Below are 17053 nucleotides of genomic sequence, written 5' to 3'. Positions count from 1 at the left end.
ATAATAATAATAATAATAATAAATTTTGTACAATGGCATTTATGTCTTTTAAATATATATTACATTCCTTTAACCAAATTCCTATTCCTTTAACCAAAGGTTTTATATTTTATTCTTTACCTATTCCATTCCTTAAATAGTATTCGTATTCCCTTAAAATTCATTCCATGAACCAAACGTGTTGTTACTGTTTTTGGTTATTCCCCTTTCTTTTCCCAAAAAAAAAAATGAATAAGGCCTTACGGTTATATGCTGAAATATTAAACCTCTTGTTGTCAATCTAAAAAATTTTCCATGCAAAAGAAAACAACATTCATTCATTTTAGGGACTAGGGTGACGAGGCCAGTGTAATTTTCTGTAATATATCCGAAGAAGAAAGACAGTAGGGAAAAGGAAGATGAGTGGGGTTGTCTGGCTAAGGTTTCAGCTATTTTAATTTAAAAATACAATATGACCAATGTCTGCATTCTTCAATATGCATTCCAAGTAAAAACTTAAAACTGACACAAAACATCAAGACCACAGTAGACAAAATCTCCCAAGAGTATAAATCTAAGAGCTTGAGAATGTTCTCCAAATAAAAACAATGCCAACAAGACACTTCTAATCAAAAAGACTGAATCCCATATCGTCATCAGATTCCTCCTTCTCTTCCACTTTCTTCTCCTCCTTTTTCTCTTCTGCAGCTGGTGCAGCGGCGGCACCACCAGCGGCAGGTGCAGCAACTGCCACCGCACCACCACCGCTTGGTACTGAAGCCAACTTTTCCCTTCCAGCTGCAATTAGCTCAGTGATGTCTTTCCCCTCAACTTGGGACAGTAGCAGCTCAATTCTGTCATCATCAGCCTCGGCTCCAACTGTGAAAATATGAATTCAAATGTTAGATCATCCAGTGCCGTCATTAAACACAAGGATGAACAAAGAACAGAACATACACAAAACAAGACCAATACAGCACACCAGACTATCAATATATCTCTTTAAAGAGCTACAGCATAATGTGTTTCTCAACTCAGACACGCTGAGATAACATTAGTGTAACAAATACTCAAGTACAGCGCTAAATGAAAAGACAATGCATATGCATTCATATGTAATATCCATCAACAATAGGACTGCCAACGGGAGACAAAGGAGATTCTGTTGAAATAGTTCCTTTTTATAAACTAATTTTTTAAAAAAATTAGGCAAACTTAAGGAAATTGGTGCATGTAAGAGTGAAGGAAAAATAGAAGGGTTAAATACTGTACATGAAGGAATATAAATTGCACATTTAATTCTTGTAAAACAAAGAACTGGGATAGATTTCTGTTTCAACTTTCCTTGTGATGCATTTTTTAACCAGATTGTCATCCAAATTTCTAATACAATTGACATTCAATATTCAATAATTTAATTAAACTAATTTTACACTTTTTGAGTCTCAGACCCAATTCATATACTAGATCAGTAGAGCAGCTTATATGACATCATAATGCTAATATACAACAAGACTAAGAGGAAAAACCGCTCTTCTAAAGATAACAGATTACTTTACAATTTCTCGATTATGAAAACCCTATTGCCCAAAAACGTACAGATATATTGAACTACACATAAAACCTAATAATGTAATCCATATTCAGAACTCAGAGACTAAAAAAGAAAACACAAAAATAGAGAGAAGAGAATATGTAAATATTTAGGGTAAATTGCGGCATACCAGAAGAAAGGATTTTCTTAATGTCACCGGCGGAAGGGCAGGCGTTGCCACCCAACACGGCCAACAAGTATGCTGCGATAACCTTCATCTCTCGTTTTCTCTGTTCCAAATTGCAGAACAAAGAAAAACACACATTCAATCTAGGTTTATTAGAACAATTGCACTGCCACAGATCCAATCACGACACATACATATGTATGTATATGCAAACACACAATAACAGAGATTGAACAGCAAAGGAGAATAGATTACCTTTGAAGTCTGAGTAACGGTGTGGCTCAGAGGCTGCGGGTTGCTGCTAATGTTTTTGGGGAAAAGAAGGGATGCTAAAGCGAGGTATATATATAGCTAGGGTTTTGCTTTGTACTCCCTTTTGCCTTAAGGCCTTAACGTTTTTCAGTATTGACGTTAATTAATTGGAAAATTTTCACATGAATCCCTGAATTCTTTTACTGACACGATTTGACCCATGTTATTTAATAAATTAGTAAATTACACCCATACTGAATACTCCCTAGATAGTTATTTAATCTACTATTAGGCCTATAACGAGAACTATCAAATTATTTGATAAAATTAATTCTTCAAATTATTTTTGATTTTTAATAATTTTTATAATTTTTTTCTTTATGTTCTATTATATTATTTTCTTCAGTTGAATAACTCCACATTCTGTAAGTATAAACTTTTGTAAATAAATATTTCGTTTAACTTTTAATTTACTCATTAATTAATTTCTATAAGAAAGATCTTGGGCCCATTTACTAATTGGAAATTTGGAAAATTGAAGAACAGAAAACAAAAATACTAGCAAAGTTTTTCATTTTGAAAACAGGAAACAATTTTTCAGTTTTTTAGAAAATTAAAATACTATTAAAAATTGTTTTCTAAATAGAAAACATAATCATCTATAATCTATTAAATTATATGTCATTATAACCACATTGTTACTATTATCTACTTATATATTTATTCATTACTACGATTACATTCATTATCATCTTCTTTTACTTATCATCATCTTCTATCTTTTCTACCTGCATTACTTATTTAAATATAACTTATTTGTTTATGCTTAAAATTATACATCATTCACATTATCAAAATTAAAAATTAAAATCTATACCACATTTTATATTTTGATTGAACTCAATTGATTATTGGTTCGGATATTTTTAATTATGTTATATCGGATACAAGTTTGGTCCAGATATCGGATATCAGAATTTCACATATATTATTATATTAGAATTCAGAATAAAAATTATATATCATATACATGTCATTCAAATGAATATATCCAAAAATATTTTAAATATTAGTTCAAAAAATATTAATATTATCTAAACTAAATTTTATGTGAACTTAATAGGTTACTGGTTATGTTATATACAAAAATAAATTTGTTTCAGATATCGAATGTAAAAATTTTACATATATTGGACTTAAAAGCGAAAATTATATTTATTCTATTTAAGGCAAATATATTTTAAAATAAAGTTAATACCACAAATGGTCATCCGACTATTGGGCCTAGTACTTCTTTTAGTCCTCAACTTTCAATTCGATCATAAATGGTCCTCTGACTTTCATTTTTACCACAAATAATCCTCTGGTAAAATGTTTGATCGATTAATAAAGAGTAAAACTATTAATCGGCCATGTATGAACAACCATGAAAATGATGGAAGCAAGGTTTTTGAAAAAAATTTCTTCCATTTTAATCTGTTGTTAAATTAAAACAGATAGCTCTATTATTAAATCTTCATTTTGTACGCATAATTACGAGAATAAGGTGTATTGTCTTTTTATTTAGGAGTATTTATATTTGTTAATTATTTCAATTATGCTTGTTGGTGAAAAATTCTAAACATTTTTATTTTATGACCATTATGTATATCAATTTGACGATAATACCCCTAGATTTAACACGTATTTAACAGAAATTTTAATGGAGGACTATTTGCTGTCAAAAGTGAAAGTCAGAGGACCATTTGTGGTCGAATTGAAAGTCGATGACTAAAAGGAGTACTACCCCAATAGTCAGAGTATCATTTGTAGTATTAACTCTTTAAAATATTTTAAATATAAGATATAAAAATCACTCGAAATTAAACTTATGTTAATTTTATAACGTTAATTTAAAAAATATTAATTTGAAAAAATAAGTGTTAGTAAACAAGTTTTCTAAACAGAAAATAGAAAATGGAAAACATAGAATGAAAACTGAAAATAGAAAACAGTTGTTAGTAAACAGGCCCCTTAGGTTTCAACCGCATCCCAATCAGAGTTGTATAATTGTTGAACATATACTACGAATACATTAGAATATATTATTAAAAAGTAAGTGCTCTACTCTATTACTCTTATTAAATTAAATAAATTAGTAGCTACAACAAAACAAAACAAAAATACATATGCATTTCTTTAATTTAGAACTCGATGTCTACAATGTTTTTATTCAAAAAAAAAAAAATTCACTATAAAAAAATTAAAAAAAGAGATATAATTCTTTAGTTATATTGTCTTTATTTTCTACCATGCAAATATTTCTTACCTTCAAATTCATTAATTAATTATATTCACTACATTGTTTATTGTCTCCTTTTTACACTATCTTGTAATTAAATATCAAAGTTATAATACAAAATAATGTTATATATGTATTTACCAAGTATTCTATTAATAACATGGAAAAAAAATTTAAAAACAATTTGAAGTCAATCATATTAACTACTTGGAATGATTTATTGACAAAGAAGACATTCAAATAATTTAATAAATTGAAGCGGGAAATTACCTCGTAGTATCTTTGGCTACATCACAGTTGTTTACTTTAAAAGTAAATCGTATTTCTTTATTAATATGATTTAAAATGTATAATTTTTTACTACATTATCTAATCTCATTCATTAAATAAACTATGAATTTCTCTATCCACAAGAATTCAATCAACCATAATGGTTGAACAAAAGTACCACGAGCCAAACACCTAAAAGACTGGTATTCTTTTATGTTGATAATAATATGCAAATGGTAATTAGATTATTATCTTACGCAGCTATATTTGAAACTCATTATTAAAATGTTAATGTAGGGCAATAGAAAATTGTGACACGCTTGACGCATTGAATATATGCTGAGATTATAACATTGCTGGAATCAATCTTTCAAATCAATAAAATGAAGAAATTTAAAAAATAGTTACACTTGAAGCATTCATTAATCATGTATGTAAAATACTTATTATGTATCCTTTAAATATATTAAAAGTAATATAAATTTATAATTCATTTCATTTTATACACTCAACCTGCTTGGATTAAAGGCAAAATTAGCATCAATCTTGACAATAAAAAGTCTATTTGAGACAAATCTGTGAACCTGATAGCCAAACTTAATTTAAAAATGAACATTATCTTATCTTAAAATTTATTATATCATCTTTTACTCGAGAGTGACCCAACTTTTGACCCAAAATTATAACTTGATGTTTAAATTGCAAAAGGACCAATTTGCCCTTCCTAACTGTGTAGAACTCCTCTTCATCGGGTTTTGTGCCCCTATTTAAACACCGCTATTCACTTATTGCCTCATCCAATCCCTCTTATTTGTTCATCTCCTTCATAAAAAATGTTGCAGAGTAGTCTTCATGCTTTGACAAGCCATTAGCAGTGAGAACCTCATTATCTTCTCATTCATTTCTTATTTTCATCTTCATCCTTCTTCTCCTAATATTGTTCACTATTTATGTTTGTTCATGTGTGTATGTACTTGTGTATGACATTAGTGATATATATGTTGGTCTTGACATTTAGGAGGTGGAGGAAGTTGGCATCATTGAAGGTTAGAGGAGGGATTGGTGCTATTAGGCTAGCAAGCTTGATGTATAGCCATTGCTTCTCAAAATCTATCATTTTCTCCCATTAAAATGACATATATTTGTTGGTGTTCTGTGAAAATGTGGTTGTATGTCTATTTTACGTGTTTGATATGCGAATGAGGTTTTTGGGTGTTGTTTTATGTGTATATTAACGTGGAATGATGGAAGGAGGTTGTATTGTTGTGGTGGAGTGATTTGGAGATGATTTGAGGTCTGGTTATGGGGATTTTCTGGCATAGGAATGTTGTAGGTGATGAACTAAACGCTACTGTTTCTCTTACGTAGTTGTCGTGCGGGGCTGGCCATGGGCCTGGGAGGCCCGTCGACCTCGCCTGCACGGCATGACAGACCTCGAAGGCCTTCCACCCTTAGCCATGGCATGCGGCTTCAGCGCGACGAGACTGGGCCGCAACGATCCTGTGTGGTCATGGGCCATGTCGCGGTCCTTCGTGCCCTGTGGCCATGGCCCTGTCACGAACCATTCTTGTGGATCCTTGTGGCTCGTGGGCTCGAACTCGTGGGTCCTTTGTGGCTCATGGCCTAGAGTTTGGTTCGATTGTGATTAGGTGCCTATGTGATATGTGTACGAAATCTTTTTCCAAATGAAGCATGACTTTCTATTAAGTGTAGTGCAAGTATAAATTGTTATATGTGTTGGGCATGATAATGTTGACTTGATATCTAAATGAGCATATCTATGTCATTGATAATGAATAAAAGTGGTGATTTGTTGGCCTAAGGGTATAGTTGGGAATACTTGAGTCATTATGTTTGTAAGTATCTACACTTGTGCATATTTAATATATATGTGTTCACTTTCTTATTTACCTAAATCAAGTTTCGCACCCTATAACTACTTGCATATTTTAGAACCCTATATTTATATGATTATGTTATTTAAGACTTATATAAATATTTATCTCTCTATTTTCAAATCAATTCTACTTTAAACCTATGTATATAAGTATATGTATTTACTTACACTTAATTTGTGATTTGGAACCTATAGTTATGCTTTATGTTAGTATCGTTATATGAAATCTTAATATGAGAAGAAAAATGTTTTGAACTGCTTATACCATTACTATTTCATTATGTGAGGAAAAATGTATGCATTTGGAGGACCCGATTAGAGCATCATCCATTCGGGAGATATGTTTTGATGAATACCGATTGGAACCTCATTATTTCGGGAGATATGTTGAGATTGATTGATGAATGAAAATCCAATAGAAAAATCTTGGATATATGTTATAAGTAGTCCAATAGAAAAAATCATGGGTATACGTAGGGCTTGACCTATTACTCGCTAGGCTAGCTTAGAATCCCAGTTAGGGGGTGTGCACATTTAAGATAGCAGTTCTGATTCTACATGAGACTGATGAGATATAATGAGATTAATGAAGCACGATGAGATTGATGGCATTGAAGGAATGAATGAGTTTCTTCCTATACGACTACTATAAAGTTTGAATACCTTCTTGAGAGTAAAAGTGATTTAAATGATACCTATATATCTATGAAAACTTGAGAATTATTATACTATGATAATCTTTTATTGACTTATGATTGTGTTGGAAAATGGTTATTACCTTTCTTTGTAAAAGTATCTTATTATGGCGGTCTAAAGCCAATGCTATGCCTATTTTTCCAATTTATAATGATTAAATCAAGTTATTCGAATATATGCATCTTGTTGGTTATTCTATTATGATTGTACATGAATCATGTTTAGCAATTTCATATGATATGTGGGTGTGAGTTGGTTTATACTTACTCTCTATATAAATATATGTTTATAGCTATGTGAGTACTTGCTTACCCTATACTTGTTAAACTTGCTCTATTATAAATATAAAGTGCTATGTGTATTTGCATTGATTAAACTATCTATTTCCAAACTTATATATACTAATATTTTACATGGATTGGATGGTTTATACTTAGCATGTTTATGCTAACAGTTTGTTTTTATTGTAATCTTTTAATACTCTTTTTAGGTTCAACATGATGTATGCTGAGCGCGTTCTTAGAGATGGACTCACTAGTTGTAGTGTTTCCTTATCTAGTATAGTATAATTGATTAGCCCTTCCCCTTGTTTCATTGGGTTTTATGTGTAACATTTTGGAGCTTGACTCTAGTGTGATCTAACTAGACTACTTGATGTTTTGCATGGTGCATGGACACCCAAGTTGTGAATCCCTTTTTATTGGTCGATGTAGTATGTTTTGTAAACCTTTAGCCGAGTAGTTATCCTTGTGTGGATAGCTACAATGGTAACATCCCCAATTATGTTGAAGATGTTAACTATAGTTTTAATATTCTAAATTTATGAATTATGTTCTATCTTTAAGTATATCATTATTCTAGGCTTAGTTGTTAGAATTCAGGGGCATTACATACACACTATTCGCAAGAAAAAAACGCAGTTGGTTGTATATGTGTGGTAAAATATTTTGTGAACCCGGAATAAACGGTGCCGCTCTCCACTGCAATTACTTAAAACACAACCCCCCATTATGCACCTAGTACACCTAATGATAGTTGCACAAACCACCAAGACCGGACGCACACACGTAAAAAATGTCCACATTCAAGACACATATACACTCAGACTTTTGCAAACGCCAAATGTCACACACGCACATAACACTTAGACTTTTGCAAACGCCTAACGTCACACACACACACACAACACTCAGACTTTTGCACACACCCAATTTTACAAACGCACACACCTACGCATCACATAAAAATTAAAAGTTTTACGCTAAACAAAACACGTCAAACCCTTCATTGCTTACTTTGAATTTTGCACACACTACACAGGCCAAATGCACACTATTCGCAAGAAATAAATGCGTTTGGTCGTGTATGTGTGGTAAAATATTTTGTGAACCCGAAATGAACATTCGTGCCCCTACTGCAATTACTTAAAACACAACCCCCCGTTATGCACCTAGTACACCCAATGATAGTTGCACAAACCACCAAGACATGGCGCATACGCGCCAAAAAGGTCCACATTACAAACACATATACACTCAGACTTTTACACACGCCCAACGTCACACACACACACACACACACTCAACATAAACAAATTATAAGAGCATTCTTAATAGTGAGGATTTTTTTGTGTTTTTTAAGAAGTTTTTGTAAATGTGATTAGGAAAGAGAAAATGGGAGGGAGGAAAAAAAAACAAAACAAATCTGATTTAAAAATAAATAAATAAAGGCTTTATCAGGAGTGCAGTACATGCGCCCACTGGGTGCACTGGTTGTAGCGCACACATGCGTAGTGCGAGTTGGATCGTCTTCCATGAGTTGCTTGCACTGTTCCAATAACTCCTATTTTGCAGAAGAACCAAAATTTTCTCTCTCTTCATTTCTCTCCCCTCCATGTGTATAGGTACTATTCCAAAGACCCTCAAATATCTACTGCTATGGATGCTCTAAGTTCTGAGCGAACTTATCGGCGACGTATTATGCCATGTGCGCACTCTAGACGGTTGAATTCGTTTGTTTCTCCTACGCATGAAATATTTTTAAAATCAAAGAATAAAAAAATATATAATGTTTTCCTACCATGGTTATGATCCCTTAAAATATGAAAACATTATATTTCATTTATATCCAAAATCAAAGAACAGAGTTATTTCCACTTTTGGTCCCATAAGTATGGGATCATTTCCATATTTGGTCCATGATTATTAAAATTTTCAGATTTAGTCCCACGACTTTTAAATCCCTACTACATTTGGTCTTTCCGATCAAAATTCTGGTCACCGGTGATTTTTAGTGAATTAATTTATGGAAAAAATTGTCATTTTTTAATTTTTTTTTCATTTTCCCCCAAAATTCCTCTGTTCAACAATTTTCTCGCCGCCAACGACCGCTGAAACAGCAACAACCACAGATGTTGCACATGTCGCCGGAACTCCACTCGCCACCGCATCTTAAGACTGGAAAAGACCTGGAAAACTCACAAAACTAAACAACATTGCCGGATATAGCCCGTGTGTGCTGCTGCAAAACAACCCAAGTCGCAAACCAGTTTGAGAAAGGCTAGAGGTGGTTAAGACAGACGTCACTAGGTCGGGGATGGTCGATCACCGCCGGTAGGGTTCTGGAGTTGAGCCTGCGACTGGCCGCCGGTGCTAAATACAAGATACTTTCACCCTACTACCAAACATGCAAGATACTTTCACCAAAACCCATTACCCTTGCCAAGTATTTGATTCCCATACCGATTTCGATTCCCATGTGCGAACCAAACACACCCTTAATAAGGGTATAATTTTATCAATTAATGGGGTATTTCAAACCCATAGTAGTATTCTAAAACCTATCAACCAAACAATAACAATCACTTTGATACCCATAGCTTATACCAAAACCCGTCAACCAAACACATCCTAAGATTATATTGTCACTGTTAGATTACTCCAATCTGACAATAAAAATGCTGCCATACGATCGCATGAGAGCTTCAGACCATATATGAGCCAATAAAATTAAGTATATGAGCCACCCCCACACACACACACACATATATATATATATATATATGATATTTTACACACAAGTTATAATCATAAGTTTTATACAATTAAGTATCATAATAAAACTATATAGTGCATATATCATATATCATTTAATAATATAAATATAAATATGTACATATTATATTATTCAGATTATATATACTTTGAATTCAGTTTGAATATTCATCGAATTAAAATTGGATGGCTTATGATTAGTTTTATTTTAGTACTATTGACTTTGTTACAATGTGTTATCTGTCTTTACATATTTTTTAAACTTATTAAATGGTTATAGTTATGCCGTTAGACTAGAAGGTCTTTGGCTCATGATTAGTTTGATTGGTAGCTTACATCAATAGTGTGGTATATTGTTAAAATTTAAAACATGTGGGAACTATTCATAGGAAAATACTTGGTGTACTCTCACGTCAATCATTATTGCATGGACCATGGTCCACACAGGTGTGTGGACCAAAAATAAAAAGTACATTATTTTTGTACTGAAGGTACATTATTTTTGTACTGTAGGTATATTATTTTAGGATACATTATTTTTGTACTGAAGGTACATTATTTGATATATACTATCAAATAATGTACCTACAATACAAAAATAATGTACTTTCAATACAAAAATAATGTACTTTTTATTTTTGGTCCACACAACTGTGTGGACCATGGTCCATGCAATAAATTGCCCTCTCCCGTCATATTTCCTCTCACATGTTTTTGATGTAGACATTTTTTTGTTGGCCCATATGATAAAATAACCGATCTCTGTTTGTCACATAAGGAAGTAAAATTTGAGAGTATGTATAATATAACTCCTATTCATAATAGGGGTGAAATAAAAAATGGGTAAAAATGCGATGGGCAAATTTGGGACTACATAATAAAGGGAAACAAATGCGCGGGAAATCTATATTATTCGTTCCAGAGGAGAGGGTTTCCCCCCATTATCATCTTCAATCTCCGATTGTCCCATTCCAAACCTTTTCAATTTTTGCCATTCAGGTCATCAACACCACCTACTAAGCTATGAACGGAATCGGTGGAGATGGCCGGCGGCGTGACCGGAGAGACGCGAGGATTTCGAAGAAACAGAAGCTCATTCTTAATGCCGAGGAGCTACTTGAGTCCAAGCTAGGCTTCGATCTCTTCACTGAAGGTGATAAGCGCCTAGGCTGGCTCCTCACTTTCGCCTCAGTATGTATCGCATTCCCTAAGTTAGCTCTCAACCAGTCAAACTTGCCTTGCTTGGATTTTGCTGAAAGATTTAGTCTTTTTGTGTTAAAATTTGCAGTCGTCTTGGGAGGATCAGGAGACTCATAAAGTGTACAGTTGTGTAGATCTTTATTTTGTTTGTCAGGTAATTGGAGAAACGGAAAATTAATAATCTATTCCCTCATTTGATGGTGATAAATTGAATTGCTAATTTATCTTCACTTTATTGCTTCTTTAATTGAAGGATGGTTCAACTTTTAAAGCAAAGTACAAATTTCGGCCATATTTTTATGTTGCCACCAAGGTTAGCAGTGCACTTATTAGATTGATTTATTGAAAAGTAAAGCTCTGGTTTTGATATTAAGAATTGAAATTATAGTTGATTTTCTTATTTTAGAGTAAAATGGAAATAGATGTTGAGGCACATTTGAGAAGGCGGTATGAAGCTCAAATTGCTGACATCGAAATTATAGAGAAGGAGGATCTTGATCTTGTAAGCTCCTGAACTTTGAATTCTCATTCTTGAATTGTATGAAAGGCATTCTCTAACTTAACATATTGTAGTTCATAAATACTGAATCCTAATACATTCTTTCCTTATGCCAGAAAAACCATCTATCTGGCTTACAGAAATCTTATTTGAAGATATCTTTTGATACTGTCCAACAATTGATGCATGTGAAAAGTGACCTAATGCACATAGTTGAAAGGAATCAAACAAAGTTTGATGCTATAGAAGCATACGAGTCTATCTTGACAGGAAAAAGGTAGTGCCTTTAATACCTATGCCATTGGCCATACATGCATAAATACATATATTCTTCAGTTAAGTCCAAATTTAACTTCATCTACTTGCTATTATTATTATTGTTGTTGTTGTTGTTGTTACTATTATATTGTTTAATTTTTTTTTTCTTGAGACTGATAATTCACACATAATTTTGATTATTAAGTTTGAACTTGAATGGTAGTAACTCAGATTTCATTATCAAATTTTCCCCAACTGCAGCAAACATTGGGCTCAAGATTATATTGATTGTATAACTGATCTTCGCGAGTATGATGTACCTTATCATGTTCGCTTTGCCATTGACAATGGTGATCTTCTTTCTCTTCTTTTTTTTTGGGATGCTGCTGCACTTTCTTTTATCATTCCCTTTATACTTCACTAGTTGTTCATTCTTTTGATACTGACCTTACATTTCAATTATCAGATATTAGGTCTGGGCAGTGGTATGATGTCAGTGTAAGTAGTTCTGGGATTGTGCTAGAAAGGAGGGCGGATCTCTTGCAACGTGCTGAAGTGCATGTCTGTGCATTTGATATTGAAACAACCAAGCTTCCTTTAAAATTTCCAGATGCTGAGTATGATTCAATAATGATGATTTCGTACATGGTTGATGGCCAAGGCTATCTTATTATTAACAGAGAGGTGCTTACCATCATGTTAAATTTATTTATATTTTTTTCTACCCTGTTGATAGTAATCTTATGAAATTATCCCCATTTGCCACCCTTTTAAGACTGAATTTTGTTCATAGGGTTGTGATGGTTCATTTTTTCGTCAACCCTCATGCATCTAAACGTTTTCACTAACCATATGTAAAAATATTAAAGAACTTCATAGATACCTTAGAACAGTTAAATACTCATTTCATGTATCCATGCCCTGTTACTTATGTGAAAGATATGAAGTGAGGAGATCAAGAATGCGCAGTTTTTTATATTCCATGTGGCAAAGTTGTCTTAGTTATTATGTGTTTGCATAACTGTTATGACCTCAATGACTAGTTTGTTAGAAATAATTTTCTTACAAATACAGCTTTAGAGTAATTTACTTAATATACTCTGAATAGTTAAATGCTACTGATATAATGTTATTATTTTGTGTCTGCATTGGTGCATCGATTTGACAAACAATTGGCCATGTGAAATAGTAAAATACGGAGTAAATAGATTTGCATTTCTCAGAGAAGTTCGTTTACAATTATAGTCCTTTTGCCTTGGTTTGCAGTGTGTTGGGGAAGATATAGAAGATATAGAGTATACCCCAAAACCAGAATATGAAGGGTACTTTAAAGTTACAAATGTGAAAGATGAGGTAAAATCACTTATTTGGTTTGGTCATATCACATATGTATGGGTAAGTAAGTCAAACTTCTTTATATATCACTAATAAATGTGATAATGCTGCAGGAAGAGCTTCTTAGAACTTGGTTTGACCATGTACAAGTTTTGAAGCCTGGTATATATGTCACATACAATGGTGACTTCTTTGATTGGCCATTTCTGGAAAGGAGAGCAGCTCATCATGGCTTTAATATGAAAAATGTATGTGTGTTCATTATTGAGAATTTTAGGGGTTCTTTTTCTCTGGCTAGGGAGTGTTTTGCCCACTTTTATGCTTATATTATTATTTGAACTTTTCATGCCACTATCCAAAACATGTTTCTGCCCCTTTTCCATGCTGTCAACGAACAATTTCAATTATTCAATGGATAGTTTCCTGGTAAAAATCATTTGAATCACTTCACGTTTTTCTGGAGTTCACAGCTAGATGGATCACTTGCTATAAATTGCATAATCTAGATTCTAGGTTAATTCCCTTGAGAAATTACTCTTTTACCTTAGAAGTTTTCATCTGTAATTGTTTAGTATGCTTGGGCTTCCTTGCCTGCATCAAGGTTGATGAAGTACCAATAAGTTGATGATATTTGTTGGACAGTTTGTTCTTTTTAAACTCTTGGAGCTTTTCCATTTTGTTGCTCAGTATTGTCAGAAAGTAGCTGTATGTACTATATTCTGCCACCAAAATTAGTCTGCCCAATATCACCAAATTTGGCCTTGATGTGATTAATCATAATTTGCCTTAAAATTCAAGTACAATTTTTTTAAAAAATAAAAAAATAAAAAAATTAGAAGTGCTTTATGGATTCTTCGTTCCACTTTGCAGGAGCTTGGATTTCAGTGTGATAAGAATCAAGGGGAATGCCGTGCTAAGTTTGCTTGTCACCTGGACTGTTTTGCATGGGTAAAGCGTGATAGTTATCTACCACAGGGAAGTCATGGTCTAAAGGTGCAATCCTAGTTCACTTTCCAGTTCCATAGGTCCTATATCTGTATGCATATTAAGAAGATTCATCTTATCACTAGAATCCATCAAACCAATTCAAAAACTGTTATTTGGTTAAAGACTACTTAAAAAAATATTCTTCTGTATGGTAGTTAATATATCAACGTACTTTTTATTTTTTTTTTAAATTATTATCATTTTTTAATGTGCCAGGCTGTTACAAAGGCCAAGTTGGGGTATGATCCACTGGAGGTCAATCCAGAGGATATGGTTCTCTTTGCAAAGGAAAAGCCACAGGTAAGAGCTAAAGTGAATGGTAACAATACTTTCAAAGTATATCAAACTGGACTAATATTGAGAATGAGAATATTGTGCCACTTGCACAAAGAGACTAGATGCATAAAAAGGTCTAAAATTGTTCCATAAATATAAAAGAGAGGCAGGGGATTAAGAAAACCTGTCATTGACTTGCTCCATCAGATATGAGGACTAGTAAGTGGTAATTATGCACTGTTGAAAGTTATTTTGGTATGGTTTGGATAATATGATTCATGCTTAGTGTGGCTATTACAGTTTCCCATTGCTTTAGTCTGGGAAGTTTTAATAAAATTGGAGAAGCATATATTGCTGGCTGTCAATAATTTCCACTTTAGTTTATCAGTAAGCATATAAATTAATAAATATAAGATGGACTGCTGTTTACAAGACATTACTGTAGATAGTTAACACTGTTCTTCACACAATAGGCCATTATTTATTTATTAATTAATTCATCGTTTTTTGTACACTATTATTGTGAGATATATTCCTAATGATATTTTCTTGTCTGTTTGAATGATTTTCAGATGATGGCTTCGTATTCTGTTTCTGATGCTGTTGCAACTTATTACTTGTATATGACTTATGTACACCCCTTCATTTTCTCCCTTGCAACTATAATTCCAATGCCACCAGACGAAGTATTGCGTAAGGGAAGTGGGACTCTCTGTGAGATGCTTCTTATGGTCCAGGTTGGCACCTGCACACCAGTTCCTTAATATTGCCCTTTTCTTCTGAGCTTTTTGCTTAGTTTGTAACTAAGTTCTAGGGTTGATGCCTTTTGAGTGCTTTTGAGTTTTGACTGCTTAAAAATAAAACAAAACATTACACACACAGCATGTATGTCTGTTTCTCTAAGCCCTCAATGTTCCACCTCTTCTGCAATCTATCCTCTCTGTTACCTTCCTAATTCATTGGTACTGCTGCTTTGTCATATTTGCAGGCATATATGGCAAATGTTATCTGCCCAAATAAACACCAATCAGATCCAGAGAAATTCTACAATAACCAACTCATTGAGAGTGAGACATACATTGGTGGTCATGTGGAATGCCTAGAAAGTGGCGTTTTTAGATCTGACCTTCCAACAAGTTTCAAACTCAATCCATCTGCTTATGAGGTAAGCTATGGCTACTATGCTATTTATTGTCTCAATGGCTAAAATTTCTATTCATTTCCATAGATGTGCTGTATTCTGAACTATTCTGATGGATCTTTGTTTTGAGGTTATAATGAATTTAAGCATCAGATCTAATTGAATTGCTAATACAGTATACAAGCCTCTAGCTATGAAAACTTGCTTATTCTTCAGCTATTCATTTACATTGTTACATCTAATCCATAAAATTAATCAATAATGGCTTATGGCTACTTCCTTATTGCTATGGTTGTGAAAATTCCTATTAAAGTAATCAGTGTGGTCATTTGTATTCCATGTGATCTTGGGTACAGATGCTTTGACTGAATCCTTTAGCACTCTATAGTAGGTTTAGAATATTTGTTACTCTTTATGGACTACTTTTAATGACATTTTTTGTTTGTTTGCAGCAACTGATGAACAATCTTGATCGGGATCTACAGTATGCCATAAAAGTGGAGGGGAAAATGGACCTGGAAAATGTAACAAACTACAATGAAGTGAAGAATGCAATCACTGAAAAGGTAATGTGTCTTTCAATTATTACGCCAAGAGGAAATATAACTTTTTTTCTCTTCTCCACCTTATATACCATAGTATTTTGGACTCCATTGTTTATTCGAGATGTTATATTGCTTTATACTGTTTGTTGAGGGAAAATTTCCTGGCTGCTAAGATTTTTTTTTACCAACTTGTGCATGATTATACTACAAATTGCAAAAAGTAGCTCATCTGCTCATATAGTTTTTTCTGTATGACTATGTCCTACATGAGATAAAGTAGTTTCTTGAGAGGATTCCCGCATATTACTCCTACACTTCTATGTTGTCATCTTCCATCTTTGGTTGAGTTTATTTCTGAGAATCTGAGCATTAACATGAGGTATAGGATGACATAATCTTTGACTATTTTTGCCATCATACTTGCAGCTTATGAAATTGCGAGATGAACCTATACGTGAAGAAAACCCTCTCATATATCATCTTGATGTAGCAGCTATGTATCCAAACATCATATTGACTAATAGGCTTCAGGTATACAGATCAAGCAACTTAACTGAGCTGTTTTTTTTTTTGGGTGCTGTGCCTTTTTGGTGGGGCTTCTGTTAATTTTGTGTGATTTTTCATTACCTGAAGGTCTTTTTTTTTTTTTTTTTTTTTAATTTT

General features: G+C 33.1%; 2 protein-coding genes across 3 annotated transcripts in view; one reads left to right on the top strand and one right to left on the bottom strand.

Moving 5' to 3' along the window:
- Nucleotides 1-341: 341 nt before the first annotated feature.
- Nucleotides 342-2074, bottom strand: LOC116003547 (60S acidic ribosomal protein P2A-like). The gene is made up of 3 exons (XM_031243443.1): nucleotides 1956-2074; nucleotides 1704-1803; nucleotides 342-858 (listed from the first exon to the last, which is right to left on the bottom strand). Exons 2-3 carry the CDS (start codon nucleotides 1789-1791, stop codon nucleotides 605-607), a joined length of 342 nt encoding a protein of 113 aa, XP_031099303.1. The 5' UTR covers nucleotides 1792-1803; nucleotides 1956-2074; the 3' UTR covers nucleotides 342-604.
- Nucleotides 2075-11081: 9007 nt separating this feature from the next.
- The window catches only part of LOC116004969 (DNA polymerase epsilon catalytic subunit A-like), a 22042-nt gene continuing 16070 nt past the window's right edge, over nucleotides 11082-17053 (top strand). For both annotated transcript variants that reach the window (XM_031245172.1, XM_031245171.1), the window contains exons 1-15: nucleotides 11082-11340; nucleotides 11438-11503; nucleotides 11603-11662; nucleotides 11756-11851; nucleotides 11965-12125; nucleotides 12368-12456; nucleotides 12573-12790; nucleotides 13373-13459; nucleotides 13555-13689; nucleotides 14312-14434; nucleotides 14645-14728; nucleotides 15277-15441; nucleotides 15693-15869; nucleotides 16298-16411; nucleotides 16817-16921. In XM_031245172.1, coding sequence (XP_031101032.1) covers nucleotides 11173-11340; nucleotides 11438-11503; nucleotides 11603-11662; nucleotides 11756-11851; nucleotides 11965-12125; nucleotides 12368-12456; nucleotides 12573-12790; nucleotides 13373-13459; nucleotides 13555-13689; nucleotides 14312-14434; nucleotides 14645-14728; nucleotides 15277-15441; nucleotides 15693-15869; nucleotides 16298-16411; nucleotides 16817-16921 — 1848 coding nt within the window. In that variant the 5' untranslated portion in view covers nucleotides 11082-11172. The remainder of the gene's footprint in view (nucleotides 11341-11437; nucleotides 11504-11602; nucleotides 11663-11755; nucleotides 11852-11964; nucleotides 12126-12367; nucleotides 12457-12572; nucleotides 12791-13372; nucleotides 13460-13554; nucleotides 13690-14311; nucleotides 14435-14644; nucleotides 14729-15276; nucleotides 15442-15692; nucleotides 15870-16297; nucleotides 16412-16816; nucleotides 16922-17053) is intronic.

The sequence above is a fragment of the Ipomoea triloba genome, chromosome 14 (assembly GCF_003576645.1).
Source record: "Ipomoea triloba cultivar NCNSP0323 chromosome 14, ASM357664v1".
NCBI lineage: Eukaryota > Viridiplantae > Streptophyta > Magnoliopsida > Solanales > Convolvulaceae > Ipomoea > Ipomoea triloba.
This window is presented reverse-complemented; position numbering and strand designations above follow the sequence as displayed.

Coding starts and splice junctions, on each gene's coding strand:
- LOC116003547 (XM_031243443.1), bottom strand. CDS start 1,791: ATGAAGGTTATCGCAGCATACTTGTTGGCCGTGTTGGGTGGCAACGCC. Junction 859..1,703: donor TAAGAAAATCCTTTCTTCTG/GTATGCCGCAAT, acceptor ATATTTTCACAG/TTGGAGCCGAGGCTGATGAT.